This window comes from Mustela erminea, chromosome 14 (genome assembly GCF_009829155.1).
Source record: "Mustela erminea isolate mMusErm1 chromosome 14, mMusErm1.Pri, whole genome shotgun sequence".
In the NCBI taxonomy this organism is placed as follows: Eukaryota; Metazoa; Chordata; class Mammalia; order Carnivora; family Mustelidae; genus Mustela; species Mustela erminea.
In genome coordinates this window covers 36,276,618-36,291,334 of record NC_045627.1, presented here as the reverse complement: position 1 = coordinate 36,291,334, position 14,717 = coordinate 36,276,618, and the positions used below count along the sequence as shown (strand labels likewise).

The 14,717-nt window shown below is 56.5% G+C and overlaps 1 protein-coding gene across 12 annotated transcripts in view; it reads right to left on the bottom strand.

Moving 5' to 3' along the window:
- Positions 1–14,099, bottom strand: part of COL13A1 (collagen type XIII alpha 1 chain) — a 141,427-nt gene extending 127,328 nt beyond the window's left edge. For 3 of the 12 annotated variants that reach the window (XM_032312053.1, XM_032312062.1, XM_032312056.1), the window contains exon 1: positions 13,110–14,096. In XM_032312053.1, coding sequence (XP_032167944.1) covers positions 13,110–13,403 — 294 coding nt within the window. In that variant the 5' untranslated portion in view covers positions 13,404–14,096. Of the gene's footprint in view, positions 1–13,109 lie in introns of all 12 variants that reach the window. The other 9 variants (XM_032312065.1, XM_032312057.1, XM_032312063.1 and 6 more) reach the window with 6 other exon arrangements.
- Between the last annotated feature and the right edge of the window lie 618 nt (positions 14,100–14,717).

Here is a 14,717-nt window from a genome sequence, read left to right as displayed (position 1 = left end):
TCCAGCTGCGCACAGGGCCTTCCCCGCCCGCCTGCATCAGCAGCGGCCTCCTCTAGACCCCATCCCTGGCTCTCCTCAAGCTCTGTCTTCACTGGAAAGAGCCAGAGAGTGAATATTTTGGGTTGTGGGAGCCACATGATGACACAGCCCCTCAGCTCTACCGTCAGAGGTGAGAGGCAGCCACAGAAAACATGAAAACCCAAGAAGCACGGCTGTGTTCCCATAGAGACATATTTACACAAACAGGCTTCGGGTAGGATGTGGTAGTCACCAACCCACTGTTAACATCATCGCTGGGCCAGTAAGAAAGGAAAAGAAAACTCCTCTCTGACCAAACTCTCTTCTAGGCAAACTCCTCCTCTCTCTCCTGGAGCATGCCCACCGGGCTCCTACCTGCCCTCTGCCCACGGCTTTTCCCCAGGTCACCAGTGACTTTGGTGCTGCTAAGCCCAGGGGACTGTCCTTCTCATCCCAGCCTGTCACAGGGTTTGCTGGCCCTGCCTTCTCCCTGATACACTCTCTTCACTGGGCTGCCAGGATGACCCTCTCCCAGTGTCCCTCCTGCCACTCTGTGCTCCTTCTGTCTCCTCTGCTTCTCATCTACGTGGAGGCCACAGGGCCCAGCCTCACTGCCTTCTCTCTGTTCTGGCTCCTGGGGGCCCTCACCTTACCTCATGTCTTCAACGCCATCTGTACGTGAGAATGCCCCCCTCCCCGCACCCCTAACACGGATCTTCCTCCAGAACCAGATGCATATATCCAGCAGCTCCCTTGACATCTCCATTGATAGGATCTCAAAATCAGCTCGGCAAAACCGGGTTCCTCACAGTCTGTCCTCGCTTCCCCAGACCTGCCCCTCTGCTGTCTTCCTCGTCCCAGGGAATGGCAACTCCATCTTGCCAGACCCTTGAGATCATCAGTGATGCCCTCTTCTCTCTCACTCCACGGCCATTTGGTCAACAACCCCTGCTCTCTACTTTCTAGACAAATCCAGGATCTGATGCTTTTCTACCACCTCTTCATTACATCTAGCTCAAGCCTGGTCCTCTCTGGCCCAGTCATGGTGATAACTTGATGGGTCCCCCTGCTATTGCCCCATAGAGCATTCTCAACACGGCCGCCAGGGGGCCACACAGGCCTCCTAGATGCTCCTGCACATGCCAGGCTTTCTCCTACCTCAGGGCCTTTGAACTTGTGGGCCTGCCTGCCTGGGATATTCATTTACCGGCTAACCACCCTCTCGCTCTCAGTGAGGCCTCCTCTGCCCCCCGCACCCTGCAATATACTTACATTCCTTCTTCCCTGTTTTATCCTTTTCCTCTGGATTTGTTGGTTCCTTTATCTCTTTTATGGTCTACCTGGATCACGAGAAGACAAGCTCCACAAGGATATGGGTATTTTGATCTGTTTTATTCATTGCCATATCCCCAGTGCCTGGAACAAGGTCTGTCATATGCTAAGTGCTCAGTAAAGAGCAGTTGCTTACAAACCAGGAGATTTCACAGAAAGATTTGGATTTCCAGTCTCTCTTGAACAACAGAAGGATCTGGTGGATACTGGGCCATGCTGATGACTGGTGCTGAGTGACGGCTGCCCCGACTGGGTGGGCATGTGCTGCCCAGGTCACCACAGTACCCTCCCCTGGCCAGCTTCGCCTGCTTTGGTCCACCAGCCTGACCCCCTTAGGTATCTGAGTTTGAGACTCCTGGTGGGACATGCCCAGACTGAGGCTCAGGGGTCAGTGGAAAACCTTCTAAAGCCTCAGTCTCCCTGGACAGAACAGCCTTCCCACTACTCCCTTGCTGATGGCCTCCTGGAATGCCCTGCACGACCAGAGCCGAAACAGCACCCGCCTGATCTCTGCAGCTATTAAAATTCCTGTATCAATATCAAAGGGAAAACGCCAGGCGGCTACTCACTCCCCCCAGAGAATGCTGAGAGGCCTGGCCTTGGGTTTTGGGGCCACTCCCTCCCCGCACTTGGTCCCAGCGCACTTAAAGGGCTCAGGCTCTACCTGGGCCTCTGTAATAGGTGTGGGTCCAAGTCATAGTGTGGAGGAATGGAGCCCAGATCCAGCTGGGACCTTGACCTTGGTATCTCTCCTCTGGGGACATCTGTAAAATGGGGCTCTTGCTCCCCAGCCAGCCTCCTCAGTGTTGCTTTGGAAAGTGTCTTGGAAACCACAGAGAACAAACATAGGAATTGTTAAATAAGTTACCATTAATACTAATAGCTACACTTATGGAGCAGTATAGCTCAGGTGCTGTGCTAAGTATTTTGGTGGAAAATGTCATTTAATAGTTCATTTCTGAAATCATGAGTGTATGACTCCTATCAGAATCCCCCTGCCCTTGGAGGTGGCAGTGGGACTCTACTTTGGGTGAGCACAGATGGCCTCAGACTCTGCTGAAGAGTCCACTGCACGTAGGGTTGGGCAGGGCGAATGTGGGCCTGCACTACACTCGGGGGTCCGAGGACCCTGGGGTCCACTCCTGGCTCTCCCGCTGCATATTAAGCAAGAGACACAATTCCTCCAGACTTCGATTTCCTCATCTATAAAAGGGGGCTAATCTCAGCTACCCACTGGACTACACAGGACAGACAGAGCGAAAAAAACGAGATAGGATCAAAAAACAAAAACAGCATCCATATGTGGAAAAGTTGAGCACATGCTACACTTGCTTGTTTTTCTTGGTGGCCGGGGGAAGGCCCTTTCTCTCTTGAGCTGGTCCCAGGCCTGTCTCCTCCCATTTACCATGGTGAGGCAGGCCCGGCCCCAGGAGCTCCTGGGGACCTGTAGTCAAGTCTCCTGCCATAGCCCGGTTCCTGGGAAACTCTGAACCCCTCTTCAGAGGGAGGGTGAACAAAGGTCCTTCCTTGCCTGATGCCCTGCCCTGGACCTTGATAACTAGAGGCTGAAAGAAGGAAAATGAGTGCACTGAGCAAAGCTCCTGTCCTTGCAGCAGCGTTTGATTCCAATGCCTGGCACAGAGTGGTACCCGATGGCCTCTGCTAGAGCCCTTTTCATTACCCCGTGCCATACCGCGGGGCCGGTACCCTGGCGGAGACTGAGCCGGTTTTTTGAGGGCAGGGCCTGGTCTGGCATTTTGACCCACACTTGCACTGAATTAATCACTTTTGAGTTCTGTCCCCTAGCACCGGGTGCTAGAAGGACACGGACTTCTGGGCACCATTTGGATGCATGGAGATGGGAGAGGGAGGGCATTCCGGTGCAGAGCAAAGGCTCCGAGGCAGGACGGAAGCTGTGCGGAGCCAGCCCCTGGGCCCAGTCGCAGGGACGGTCCCACAGATGGGCTTTGTTAAGGGTACAGGCCCATGGGCATCCGCCTGCCCTGGAGCATGGGCAGATCAGCATAGGGAAATCAAAACGGAGGAAACTGAGATGCTCAACCCACATCCACCCAACGGGACTCCCCCGGTCAGCCTGAGGGTGCCAAGAGCGGGTGCTATGGGATGTGCCTGGGAAACGGTCCGCTTCCTCCCTCCACAATTCTCTTTGTGCCACAGACCTGGCATCCAATCACAGACTCCCAGAACCATGATGACATGGGGGCCCTGGGGTCCGCCAGAGGCCACAGGCTGCATCTGCTCTGCTCCCCCCCCAACCCCCGGTTTAGCAGACCCACAGAGTGGTGTTGCTCCAGACTCTGCAGATCAGAAAGGTCGGGGGGAGGCGGTGAATGCCCCTGTGGGAGCTTTCCAGCCTTCCCATGAGGAAGTCCTTCCTTTCAGCTCACCTCTGGCCCTGCTGCTGTTTCAGGGAGTCAGGGAATGAGGCCCTGGAACTGTGTGGTTTGTGGGTGAAAGCCAGGTGGCCAGGGGGCTGGGACCACAGGTTCAAGGGGCCTGAGGTTGTCTCGGGGCCTGGTGCGGGATGAAGCAGGGTCCCCGACACAGAGCAGGGAGGGCCTGGATGAGAGTGCTGGAAGCCAGGAGACTCTTCCCTCCTTCCTGCCTTGCAGCAGATGGGAGTTGAGCATCTACGTAGAGCAGAGCCATGCAAAGTGCCAGGACATGTGGGAGAATAGACAGGGCTGCCCCATGGCCCTTACTCTCCAGGCAGGGGCACACTGTCTACAAACCACACACACCAAGAAGCAGCAGCCACTGTTGTCAAGCAAGGGTGAGGTGCTCCAGGCTGGTTTGTCATGGGGAAGTGACTGGCAGGGCTGAGACCTGAGGGTGACCAGCCATTAACCCAGGGGAGGGCCTGGGTACAGGGAAAACGGCTGACACCTGACACCATCATGGGCTTCTTATGAAACAGGCAGGGCTCCTGCCTTGATGAATGCATTTAGCGCACCCAGCAACCACCCATGAATGAGGAACCCGGACAGGGAGCGGCAAACTGACTTGCACAATGACAGGCAACCAGGAGGGGCAGAGGTGGGATCCAAACCAGGAAGCCAGGAAAACACTTTCCAGGACTCGGCCATACCGACCCCTGGAGGGCCAGGCACTGCACAAAGTGCTCATTTTACCTTTTTAAATTCTCAAAAAAGCACCCAGTAAGAGGGAGATACTCTTTATTATCACCTCCCCATTTTTTTTAGAGGGACAAGCCAAAGCACAGAGAGGTTAAGCAACTTGCTCAACACCACACAGCCAGGAACTAGCAGAGCTGGTCTTGAACCCAGCAATCTGGCTCCGGGGGCTGTGTTCCCAGCTATGCCACATTATGGACATGTGGCTGGACTCTGAAAGTGTGGGGGGGGTGCCCTAAGGCCAGAGATGCGGGTCGGCGGGGCAAGGGCCCAAGCTCTTCAGGCCTCCTGGACCACATTAAGAAATTTAGTCTCTGGCCTGAGAACAATAGGAAGTTACTGAAGAGCTATAATTAGGGGAATGTGGTGACTGTATTTAGAGCTTTTAAAAGAGCAGCCTGGCTGCTGTGTGGATGTTGAAAGGGACAGGGCAGAGTGAACGGGGGCAGGTGCGTTAGGAGGCCCCTGCTACAGCCCAGAAGGCCATGGTAGAAGCAGCCGGCTGGGGAAGGGCACGCAGGGATGGAGAGATGGGGACAGGTCTGCAGGAGGCTGAATGGTACAGGTGGAAGGGTCTGGAGTAGCTGCACCTGGAGGCCAGCACCTCCCGAGATGAAGGGGTGCTGGGGAGGGGTGGGATTCCTGCTCCGTTTAGCATGTCGAGTTTGAGGTGCTTTCAAGACATGCTGGAGGGGTGGGGTGGTAAGCGTCAAGAAAAATCTGGCGCTCTGACCAGATGAAAACACACACAGGACAGCTGGACCGGTCAGCCGCACAGGTAGTGAGCTCCCTGTCATTGTGGGCATGTAAGCCTGAGAACCAGGGATATTATGGGGAATTCCTGGTACAGTTCATGGCTCCCTTTCTTCCAACACTCTGATTCTATGGAGTGGGGGAGAAGCTGGAGGTAGCAGGGCTGTCCTCTGATCTCCCATATCTCTGGGTCTCCACCTACCCCTTGGAAATTGCAAAGGCCAGCTCACAGAGACCAAGGCTCTTCCTGGAAGAGCCCCAGCTAATGCCCCTTCAGCCAGCCCCCTTCCTGCATCCTTGTCCCCAGAGGTTCCCCATCCCATCCTGCCCTCCAGGCCACTGAGTCAGAGGGAGACCTTATGCAGAACACCTCCCAGTGACGGCTTAAGAGGGACTTTCTCATAGCATCTGTAGGACAAGAGACAAGGCATGGAGTCCCCTGGATGACAGAACCCCGGGCTCTGCAACGGCCTTCTGGGGGAACATGTGTCCTCTGAGGGCAGCAAGCACTCCCTGCTGGAACTGAACCAACAGAGAGGCAGGAGCCTCGTGGTGGGAGGGTGGGCTAGACACAGAACAGCTGAGCAAAGGGCCTGGGGCACCCCATGTGGCTGGAGTGGGCAGGGGTAGTGAGGGGAGGAAAAGGCGTTGAAGAAGCAGCAGAGGCCCAAGCTGTGTGGCCTCTAGCAATGCAGGGCTTCAGGAAAATCCACAATAGGCCTTAGGAGAGGAGACAAGGGCCCCATGTGCCCTGGAAGGCTGCACCCAGCCTCTCAGGCAGCCAGTTCCTCCCCTTTGTGTGTGGCATGCTCTTGCCCTTTGAAGGGGAGCCCCTGCTGCCAGCAACCCCATCTCCACCCTTTTGGACACAAAGAATTTTCTGCAGGGAGGCCCCCACCCAGGGCAGGGGCATTTGGCATGCAGATGGGAGTGGGGGGCAGTCCCCACGGAGCTCCTGCCAGGGTCTGCTGGCAGCACAGAGCACACCCAGGAGAGATGGGGACCCCTGTTGCCACAGCCTCCCCAGGCCCTCCCCAGATCCCAGCCTCAGTTTCCCTCGGAGAAGCCTGCAGACCCCCTTTACTCCCTGAGGACTCAACAAGCAGCTTCTGCAAGAGGTATGATTCCACTAAAAGAGGTGGGAGGATTCCCGAGGCTTCTGAAAACTTCCTTCTGGATGGCAAACCCTCCACTGATTTGATTTTTTCAAAAACAAAACAGGGCAAACGGCAAGCCCCCAAACCCGAATCGATCCCCTTCTTTAAGCCCCCTTGACTTTGGAACTGGGCAGTGAGTGGTGGCCCTTCTATTGACACGTCCTGTGATCCTTGTGAACACCGGCGTGAGCCTCTTGGCATTGCTGGGGACCCGGGGGAGGGCCCTGGGCACAGGCACGGGCAAGGGCACAGGGCTACAGCTAGAATCTGTCTCCTGCGGGGCTTGTTAAACACCCCCACTGCAAGACCCTCGCCACAGGGATTCACTTCTGGCTTTGGGAACAAGGATCAGCCTTGGTATGCTGTGCTCCCCATGGAGCTGGGCCAGCTCTATGAGGGTGTGCAGATGCGAGGAGGGGAGAGTGACTTTAAAGAGTTTAGTTGCTGTAGAGGTTCTGCTCCTGCCTTGCTCCAAAAGGATATGCTCGGGCGGCTGCATGGACAGACAGCCAGACACAGATTATACCGTAAGGGAGCTGGGAGGTAAGGGGAACGGAGAGAAAGGAAGGGCAGGGTGATCAGTGGGAACTGGGGTTGGGGCTTAGGCAGAAACTTCTGCTGGAAGGATGAGCCCGGGCCACAGGGTGAAACCCAGATTTGGTGCTAACCTTTCCGTGTCCAAGAGATAAGACTCCATCCATCCCTCCTGAGAAGCCAAGCATTCCAGAAACCAAGGCTGGACAATGATTTTCCTAAGGGTCCTCCTCACCAAGGTCTGATGTCACAAATTTTCCTGTAAATGTCACTTTATAGCAAAGACAGTAACGCTGGTCTGATGTCAAGTCAGTTCGGTCAATGCCTGCTCTGTGGGAGCCAAACCAGACTGAACCGGTCCCTAGCGCCTGGTCTCTATGATGTGCTTCAGCTGGCCTAATAGGGTATGGCACTTTATACAGATGGTGTATACTAGCGGCTTTAGAGTGGAAGCTCTGGGGCTAGACTTCTTGGGTTCAAGGCCCAGTTCTGCTACTCACTAGCTGTGTGACCTTGGGAAAGTCACTTAACTTCTCTGAGCCTCCATTTTTCTTTTCTGTAAGAATATAAAATAAAATAGAAAATAGAAAAAAATACCGGTATATAATAACTTCAGGGGATTGTTTTGAGAATTAAATGAATCAATAGATGATAGAAATCTTTGAAGAGTGTTCAATAGATATTAGGTAGTAATAAAATTTACAGACGTGGTACAGCCCCATCTTTGGTACAGACCTCCTTTGATGCTGAGGGCGGTGGTCATGATTGCAGCTGCTATGAACTGAATGATTTCATTTAATCCCACAACCCCCCTGTAAGGAGGATGTTGGCATCCCCATCTTCCAGATCAGAACCCTGGAGCTCAGGTCACATGACCAGTTAGTGGCAGATGTCCAAGCCACCTCACATGCTGTGGGCTTGCCCACTTGACTCTTTTGCCCAAATGAAAAATGTGCCAGGGAGCCTGGGCAGGTGAAGAGGAAGCTCCTGACCATTGGAGTAGGGGATGGGACAGGATGGACGCCCCCAGCTGCCCTGTCTAGGCGGGAACCCAGCCCACTGAGCCACCCCCACTCTCTCAGCCGGCCCCATGGTGCAGCCCTGACTTGGGCAGAGTCCGTCCTTTCCTCTCTGCCGGTTGCTGGGAAACACCCACCTCCATCGTGAGCCCCCAGAGCAAACGCTGAACCTACAGCTGGATCTGGGGTCTGCATGCGGGAGGGGCAGCGACGGAGATGGCTTCCATATCCCCTAGCAGAGGGACCTAAACCAGCAACGAAGTGGTGAGCCAAGTCCTGGGCTAGGCTCAGTAAGGGACCTGGTGACTGTGGGCCCTGCTCCTGGCTGCTGGCTTGGGTGTGTGCAAATGCAGAGATGAGCTATTTAAAGGCAATAGAGAGGAGAACACCCTGTACAACGTGCTTGAGGTCGAGCCACGAGTGGCAAATAGATGGGCATTGACTCTAACAGGCAAGGAGTGGCAGTCTGGAGGGCTGTGTTGCGAAGGATTCTGAGGTCCGTCTAGGCTCACGCCATGTCTACATTTTCCTTCTCTGAGCTAGATGTGTGGCATGGCAGCAAGTTCTTCAGGAAGTCAGAGCAGGGAGACAGCCCACGGGGGACTGGAGTGGTCCGGGGAAGGCTTTCCAGAGGGTGCTGGCGCAAGCTGAAAATGATTAGGAGTAAGATGAAAACGATATCTTTCCGAGAGTGTCAAACTATGCTTAAGGCAGATGGCATCCTGTCTCAGAGGCTTCGACTTTCCCACCAACTTCCCATGAGGGGTGGCTACTTTATGAGGTTCTCAGTTTGGTTCAGAGCTACCTGCTAGTTTTAAGGGCTTTGGAGAAGCTGTAAAACGTTAACAACTCTCCCAGGCATTATCTGTAATAGATATTGCTCTGTATTTTTCTTTTAACTGAGAGTCAGGAAATGGCTCTTGATCTTGAACACCTAGAGGTGGAAAATACCTTTGACACCCAAAGGATTCTATCACAGATAGCAGGATGGAGGGTACAGTGACATCAGTCTTCTCATCTGTAAAATGGGGCAATGAGAGCGTCCGCCCCTTAGGGAGGCTGTGAGGATTGGAAGACATATCACGCACAGCATGGGCTGTGGTATGGTATGTACCATATCAACATGAGACACTCCCATCGGGGTGCCGTTAGTTCTACTGTCAAGGGAAGGGGAGTCTGCCTGGCATCCCCCAATGCCCACCTGGAAGGTGGCTGCTGACACTCGGTGCCCCCTCCCCCGCCCTTTGGCCAGCAACGTGGATTTGGCTATTCTCCACTCCAGTCCCTTCTCTTTCACAGCACACCCGCTGCCCAGCCCTGGGTGACATCTGATTTCCTCCGTTTGGGACATTCCAGTTCTTTTCTTTACAGCAAGCAAATCAAGCAACAGGCAGCTGGAGCGCTCGTTAAGGGTTCCAGCCCAGGAGAGAGGCACTGATGGGGGAAGAGTGGGGGCCTGAAGTCTGGAAACCACACTGCCAGCTCCCTGCAAGCGGGCTCCCCACCCCCATCCTCTTCTCCCCGCCCTGACCCTCCCCTCCCAGTGGCCAGGCCCATCAGATCCAGGCCTGCTGCTCGCATCTGCCTCAGGCCTGCCTCCTTCCAGGCTCCTCTCCCATGGGGTCCCCTTGGCCTGGCCTTCCGCCAGCGTCCCAGATTTGGTCTCTGCCCAGCATCCTGCTTTCTCCACTGGGATGGGTGGTGTGCCTTTGCCCCTGGGTTCCTGCCTCTAGGCCACCGAGTAGGCTGTGGGCCTCCCCAGGACTGCCCTGTCTGATGGCCTTCTTTCTTCCTTCAGAGAATGGCCCAGGCCCACCTGCTCCAGGATGACTGTTTGCCCCACATCCTCGGGGGCCCCCTGAGAGCACCCATACTGTTCTGGGAATGGCATGGGGTGCCTGTGCACCCTTTAGAGCAGGAAGCCTCCGCATGTCTGCGTCACAGAATCACTCTGTGAACTAAACCACGTCCCAGCTCTCCTCTGCCTTTTCTTCTCACTGGGGGTTCCTCCGGTCAGCCTCTTGCTTCTTGGCCTCTCCCCTTTTTCACTTTTGCCCTTGCTCCCACTGGAAGAGCACACGTAGGAAAGGGAAGGCCAAGAGCATAGGGAGGCCTTGAGTTGCTCCAAGACACCTTTGCTGGCCCAGAAGTGGTTTGCTCCTAGAGCAATGCTGTCCCACGGAACTTTCTATGATGATATATACGTTCTATATCCACACTCTCCAACGGGTTGCCATTGGCCTCGCGTGCCTCTTGAGCACTAACCTGAAACGAGGCCACTGTGACAGATAAACTTAATTTTAAGTAGTATTTGATATGAATTCACGTACGGATAATGAGTCACACGTAATTGTATGGGGCAGTGCGGCCCTTCGAGTGCCCCTTCATGAAGCCCTGGACTGTAGGCCCCATCTAGGGGATGCCTCCCGAGGCCACCTCCCCACAGAGGGGGCTGCCCACCACCTCCACCCCCAGGACCGGCACTCCCTCTGGCTCCACGGCCCTTGGCTACCGACCTGTGGCCCCCACTGCAGCCCTCGTCCCCATTCACTCCATTCTGTTCCTGCCTGCAGCCCAGTCCAGGCCCCAGGCCCCTGTGGCCTGTGTCGGCCTCTCGTTTTGCCTTCCTGCTCTGCCTTGCTCTCCATCCCATTCTAGGAGCACAACTGCCCTCCTCAAGCCCTTCCATGGCTCCCCAGTGCTTTCACATAGATCTAACAGTCTCTGAGGCCACTGTTAACCCAGGCACCCTGGCTCTCTGCAGCAGAATCTTCCACCACTCCATTCCCCAAAGCCAACCCCTCCCTCTGGCTTCCAACCTTCAGAAGCTGTTCCCTTTGCCCCTTGGAACAAGGCCCCTCCACTGTCCCCTTTGGCCTGGAAGACTCTGATTCACCCTTTAAGACATCACTCAAAAATCACTTTCCACGGAAGCCACCACCCTCATGTATGTGACATGTTAATACGCTCCCCAGACCTCCTTGGCTCCCATCACATGACGGGGTCACCACCCGGGGCCTTCTTTGTGCCCTATTTGCCTGTGAGTTTAGGAGGGCAGAAGTGTATCCCCCACAATGCCTGATCCACACCTGGCTCTCAGGAAACATTTGCTGCCTGTCCGACTGCAGATGGACAGGGGAAGGCGGCAGGACGTAGCGAAGAGCCCTGGAAGTGGGGTCAGGAACTTGAGTTCTACTTCTGGATCTCGCCACGTGACTGGGGTAGCCCCCAGCCCCTCTGTGGGTCTCTATTTCCCCTTCTGTAAGATGGGGTCAGTTCATCTGCTCAGGCAGATGAGAGGTCTAGAAGTCAGTGGCTACCCCAGAAGCTCCGGTTTGCAGACGAGGAATCAGCATGGCCCGTAACAGTGACGGCCCCCAGGCCCTGCAAGCATGAGACTTGACAGGGCTAAGTCTCAAGGGGAGGAAGCAAGGATCTGGGGCATGCCCTGGCCAGCAGCAGGGGCCGGGGAAGGGAGACAACGGAGAGAGGCACTGAGCAGAGCTCCCGGGGTCAAATGTTTGACCCCCTGCAGCCAGGGCCCCTTGGTGGCAGTGGGGAGTGGGGGGGGTAGGGTGGGGAGGTAGGGGGTTGGGGGGGAGCCCTTGCTGCCCTGACACCACCTCCACCACCCAGCCACCCCGGGAACACTCTCAGACAGCTGGCAGAGGCTACTGGCTCATGCTGTTGGGTCCAGACACTTCCCAGAGGACTTGCAGGGGGCCTGGCAGAGTCCTGGATCCCCTGGGTCCTGGCGGGGCATGGGAATGGGCTGCTGGCAGGACTGGGACCACCCGTTCTGCTCTGGTCCTGGGACCTCCCTCTCCTTGAGCTCACCAGAGAGCTGCCTGGGCAACTACCAGCATTTGCCTGGTAGTAGGACCTGAGAGGAGCCCAGCTGCAAGGCACTGGAGCCTTGTGCCAGAATGGCCACAGCACCCACCTCAGTTAGAACTGGGTTCCGACACCAACCATTACAACCAGTTTGCAAGCTCAGAGGGGTGAGGGTATTTGCTGCTCACAGGGCTCTAAGCAGCAGAGTGGGGATAAAAACCTCCTCCCTGCTCCTTCCTGTTCCACACTACCTCCGAGTCCCCTCCCTGTTCTTGCTCAGGGAAACCTTCCATGGCCAGCCTGATCCAGAACCTCTTCCCAGACCACCACAGCCCTCACCTGTGGGTCTTTTCCTTCATTTGAGCCCCCGATCCCTTGTGCTGTCCAGAGTCTCCTAAGTCACCAGGATTCTCACTCCCACTGGCTAGTTCTTCCTCTGATGGCACCAGTGAGACCGCATGTCTCTCCTTCCTGGGGAGGGCGAGCTCGCTCCATGTACTCCCCATGACTGCTATGGCTAAGAAACACTAATGGCTTTTAACCCACTTAGGTCCAAGGACATTTCAGAAGGGGGCAAGTCTCAGCATCCCTTTTCCCAGAAAAACACACAAACATAAAATGATGGGGACCAGGGGACCAGGGATAGGAAATGTTGCTTAGAAACAAGAGGGTATAGGCTTATTTGAGTCCAAGGACAGCAGAACCAGGGAAACCACGGCCTGGGGGCAGTGGGCAGGGACCAGGACACCATTCCCTGCAAGGACAGCCCCATCTGTCCCTCTCAGCCCCCTAGATGACTCTCTTCCCTGCTGAACATGGCAATAAAAGTCTGGCAGCAATGATCCTCAAGGGATGGATGCGAGGGCCGCGGGGGCCCAGCCAACCTCAGCCAGGGCCATCGGGCACACATCCCGCCGCGTGGGCGCTGGACGGCTCACACCGCCCTGGCCGAGTGCCGGGAGAGAGAAGTGGGGCTTGGCAGCCTCCGCGCGCCTCCCCGCCCCTTGCCTTCCTCCACCTGCCCCGCGCGCCCTGGCGCTCTCAGCGCGGGACGTGGGGGCGCCCGCCGGGCGCGGGAGCTGAAGGGTCCCGCGCAAGCCGCCAGGGTCCTCCGGGCCCTCCGAGTTCCCGCAAGCCCGCGTCCGTCCCCGCCCCCACCCACCGGCAGACAGCCGCTGCGGGACCCGGGCGCACCGCGCGACTCGAAGCAGAGCAAGCGCCCGCGGGCGCCCGCCGGTCGAAAGTTCGGAGGCTGCGCGAGGGGGCGCCGCCGGGAGGGATAAAAGCCAGCAACAAAGAGCACAGACCTCATCCAGCAGTTGGTTGACTCGTCCCAAAATAGCCGTCTCCATTTGCTGCTCCCCACGCTCGGCTTCCAGGCGCAGCACCCGGGCCTGCAGCTCCGCGGTCCGAAAGTGGGCGAGTAGGCTGAGCGCCAGCGAGCACAGGGCCAGCGCCAGCAGCCCGCAGGACCCCGGGCTCGGCAGCCGCGCGCAGCGCTCCGCCGGCGCCACCGCCAGCGCCACCGCCGCGGGCGCGCTGGGCTCCCCGGGGCCGCGGGCACCGGCGGTTGCCGCTTTGCGGGCGCGCTCCGCTACCATCCCCTCGAGTCTTGAGAACCAATAAATAAATAAATAGAATAAATAAAGGCGAGCGCCGCTGCCCTGAGGCGCCTATCCGAGCTGTGGGCAGGGGGGGGGGGGGGAAATGTCCCTTTCCTTTGCTCCCGGCAGAGGATGGAAAAAGGAGCGGCAGGAGGGGAAAGCCGAAAAAACACCACGGGGTACACCCAGGTGAGAAGAAAGTTACTTAGAAGAACGTTCCAAGTCCAGAAAAGTTAGGGGAATCTGGACGGCTCTCCTCTCCGCTCTGTTTTTCCCTTCGAGTATCTGCAGAGTCCTGGAGTTGGTTCTGCGCTGTCCGTCCTTCTTGGTGTCTCGCGCCTCCTGGGCGAGCCGGTTTCAGTCCCGAGGCGAAGGGGCGCACATGGAGGTCCCCATGGGCAGAGGTGGGTCGTGGCCGCTGCCGAGGAGCTTTGGGGCCGATTCCGGCGCCTCTGTAACTTGACACACTAGCCGCCGCTGAACGGATCGGATGAGCAATCCGTGCTACTTCCCAAACTAATCTCTCCCACCCCCCTCCCTCCTCCTCCTCCTCCTCCTCCCCTTTGCTCCTCCACCTCCTGCGGGGCCGACGGCTTGGATTTATTTATTTATGCAAACTCACCCGGGGTGGGGGGCGTGGTGTGCTGAGCCCGCCGCCCCAACCCGCCCGACCGGGAGCCCCTCTCCCGAGCTCCCTGTCCCCTTTGAAGTGACACTTGGGGTTATTTATAGGCAGGAAGGGGGTGTGGAGTGGAGCGGGACTTTACTTCTCTCCCTTTCTCCGGATTCACATCGAGGGCCCTGTCTGTCTTCCACCGAAGTCATGGGGCCAGGATAACTGCTTTCGGAAAAGTTGGCAAAGGCAGCCTTAAGGATAGTCCAAGGAGACTGGCTGTGTTCTTGTTGGGCACCTGGTTGGATTTCAAGATCTTGAGCAGGACGATCTAAATCCCTTCGGCCACCATTGCTCTTACCTTCAGGTGTCTGGGGTCTCACCCCCTCTCTCTCACGCCAAATCAGTTTCACATTGTTTCTGTACATCCTGCGCCCTGCTGTCCTGAGCTTTTGGTGGGGGCTCTTTCCATCTACCACATCTTTAACATCTTTACTCTGGGGTGAAAAGTCAACCCTCCAGGGGGTGGCAGAACTGATGCTTTCTCTCTTTCAGAAGCAAGATATAACAAGGTACAGGAGAATAAAACTGAGCAGAAAGGTCCATTCAAGGTATTCGAGAGTCCAGGTCCTGACTCCTTCCTGCCTGGCACTGATCTGTGACCCACTCCATCCCTCTGCCCTCTGAGCAGCCTGCCC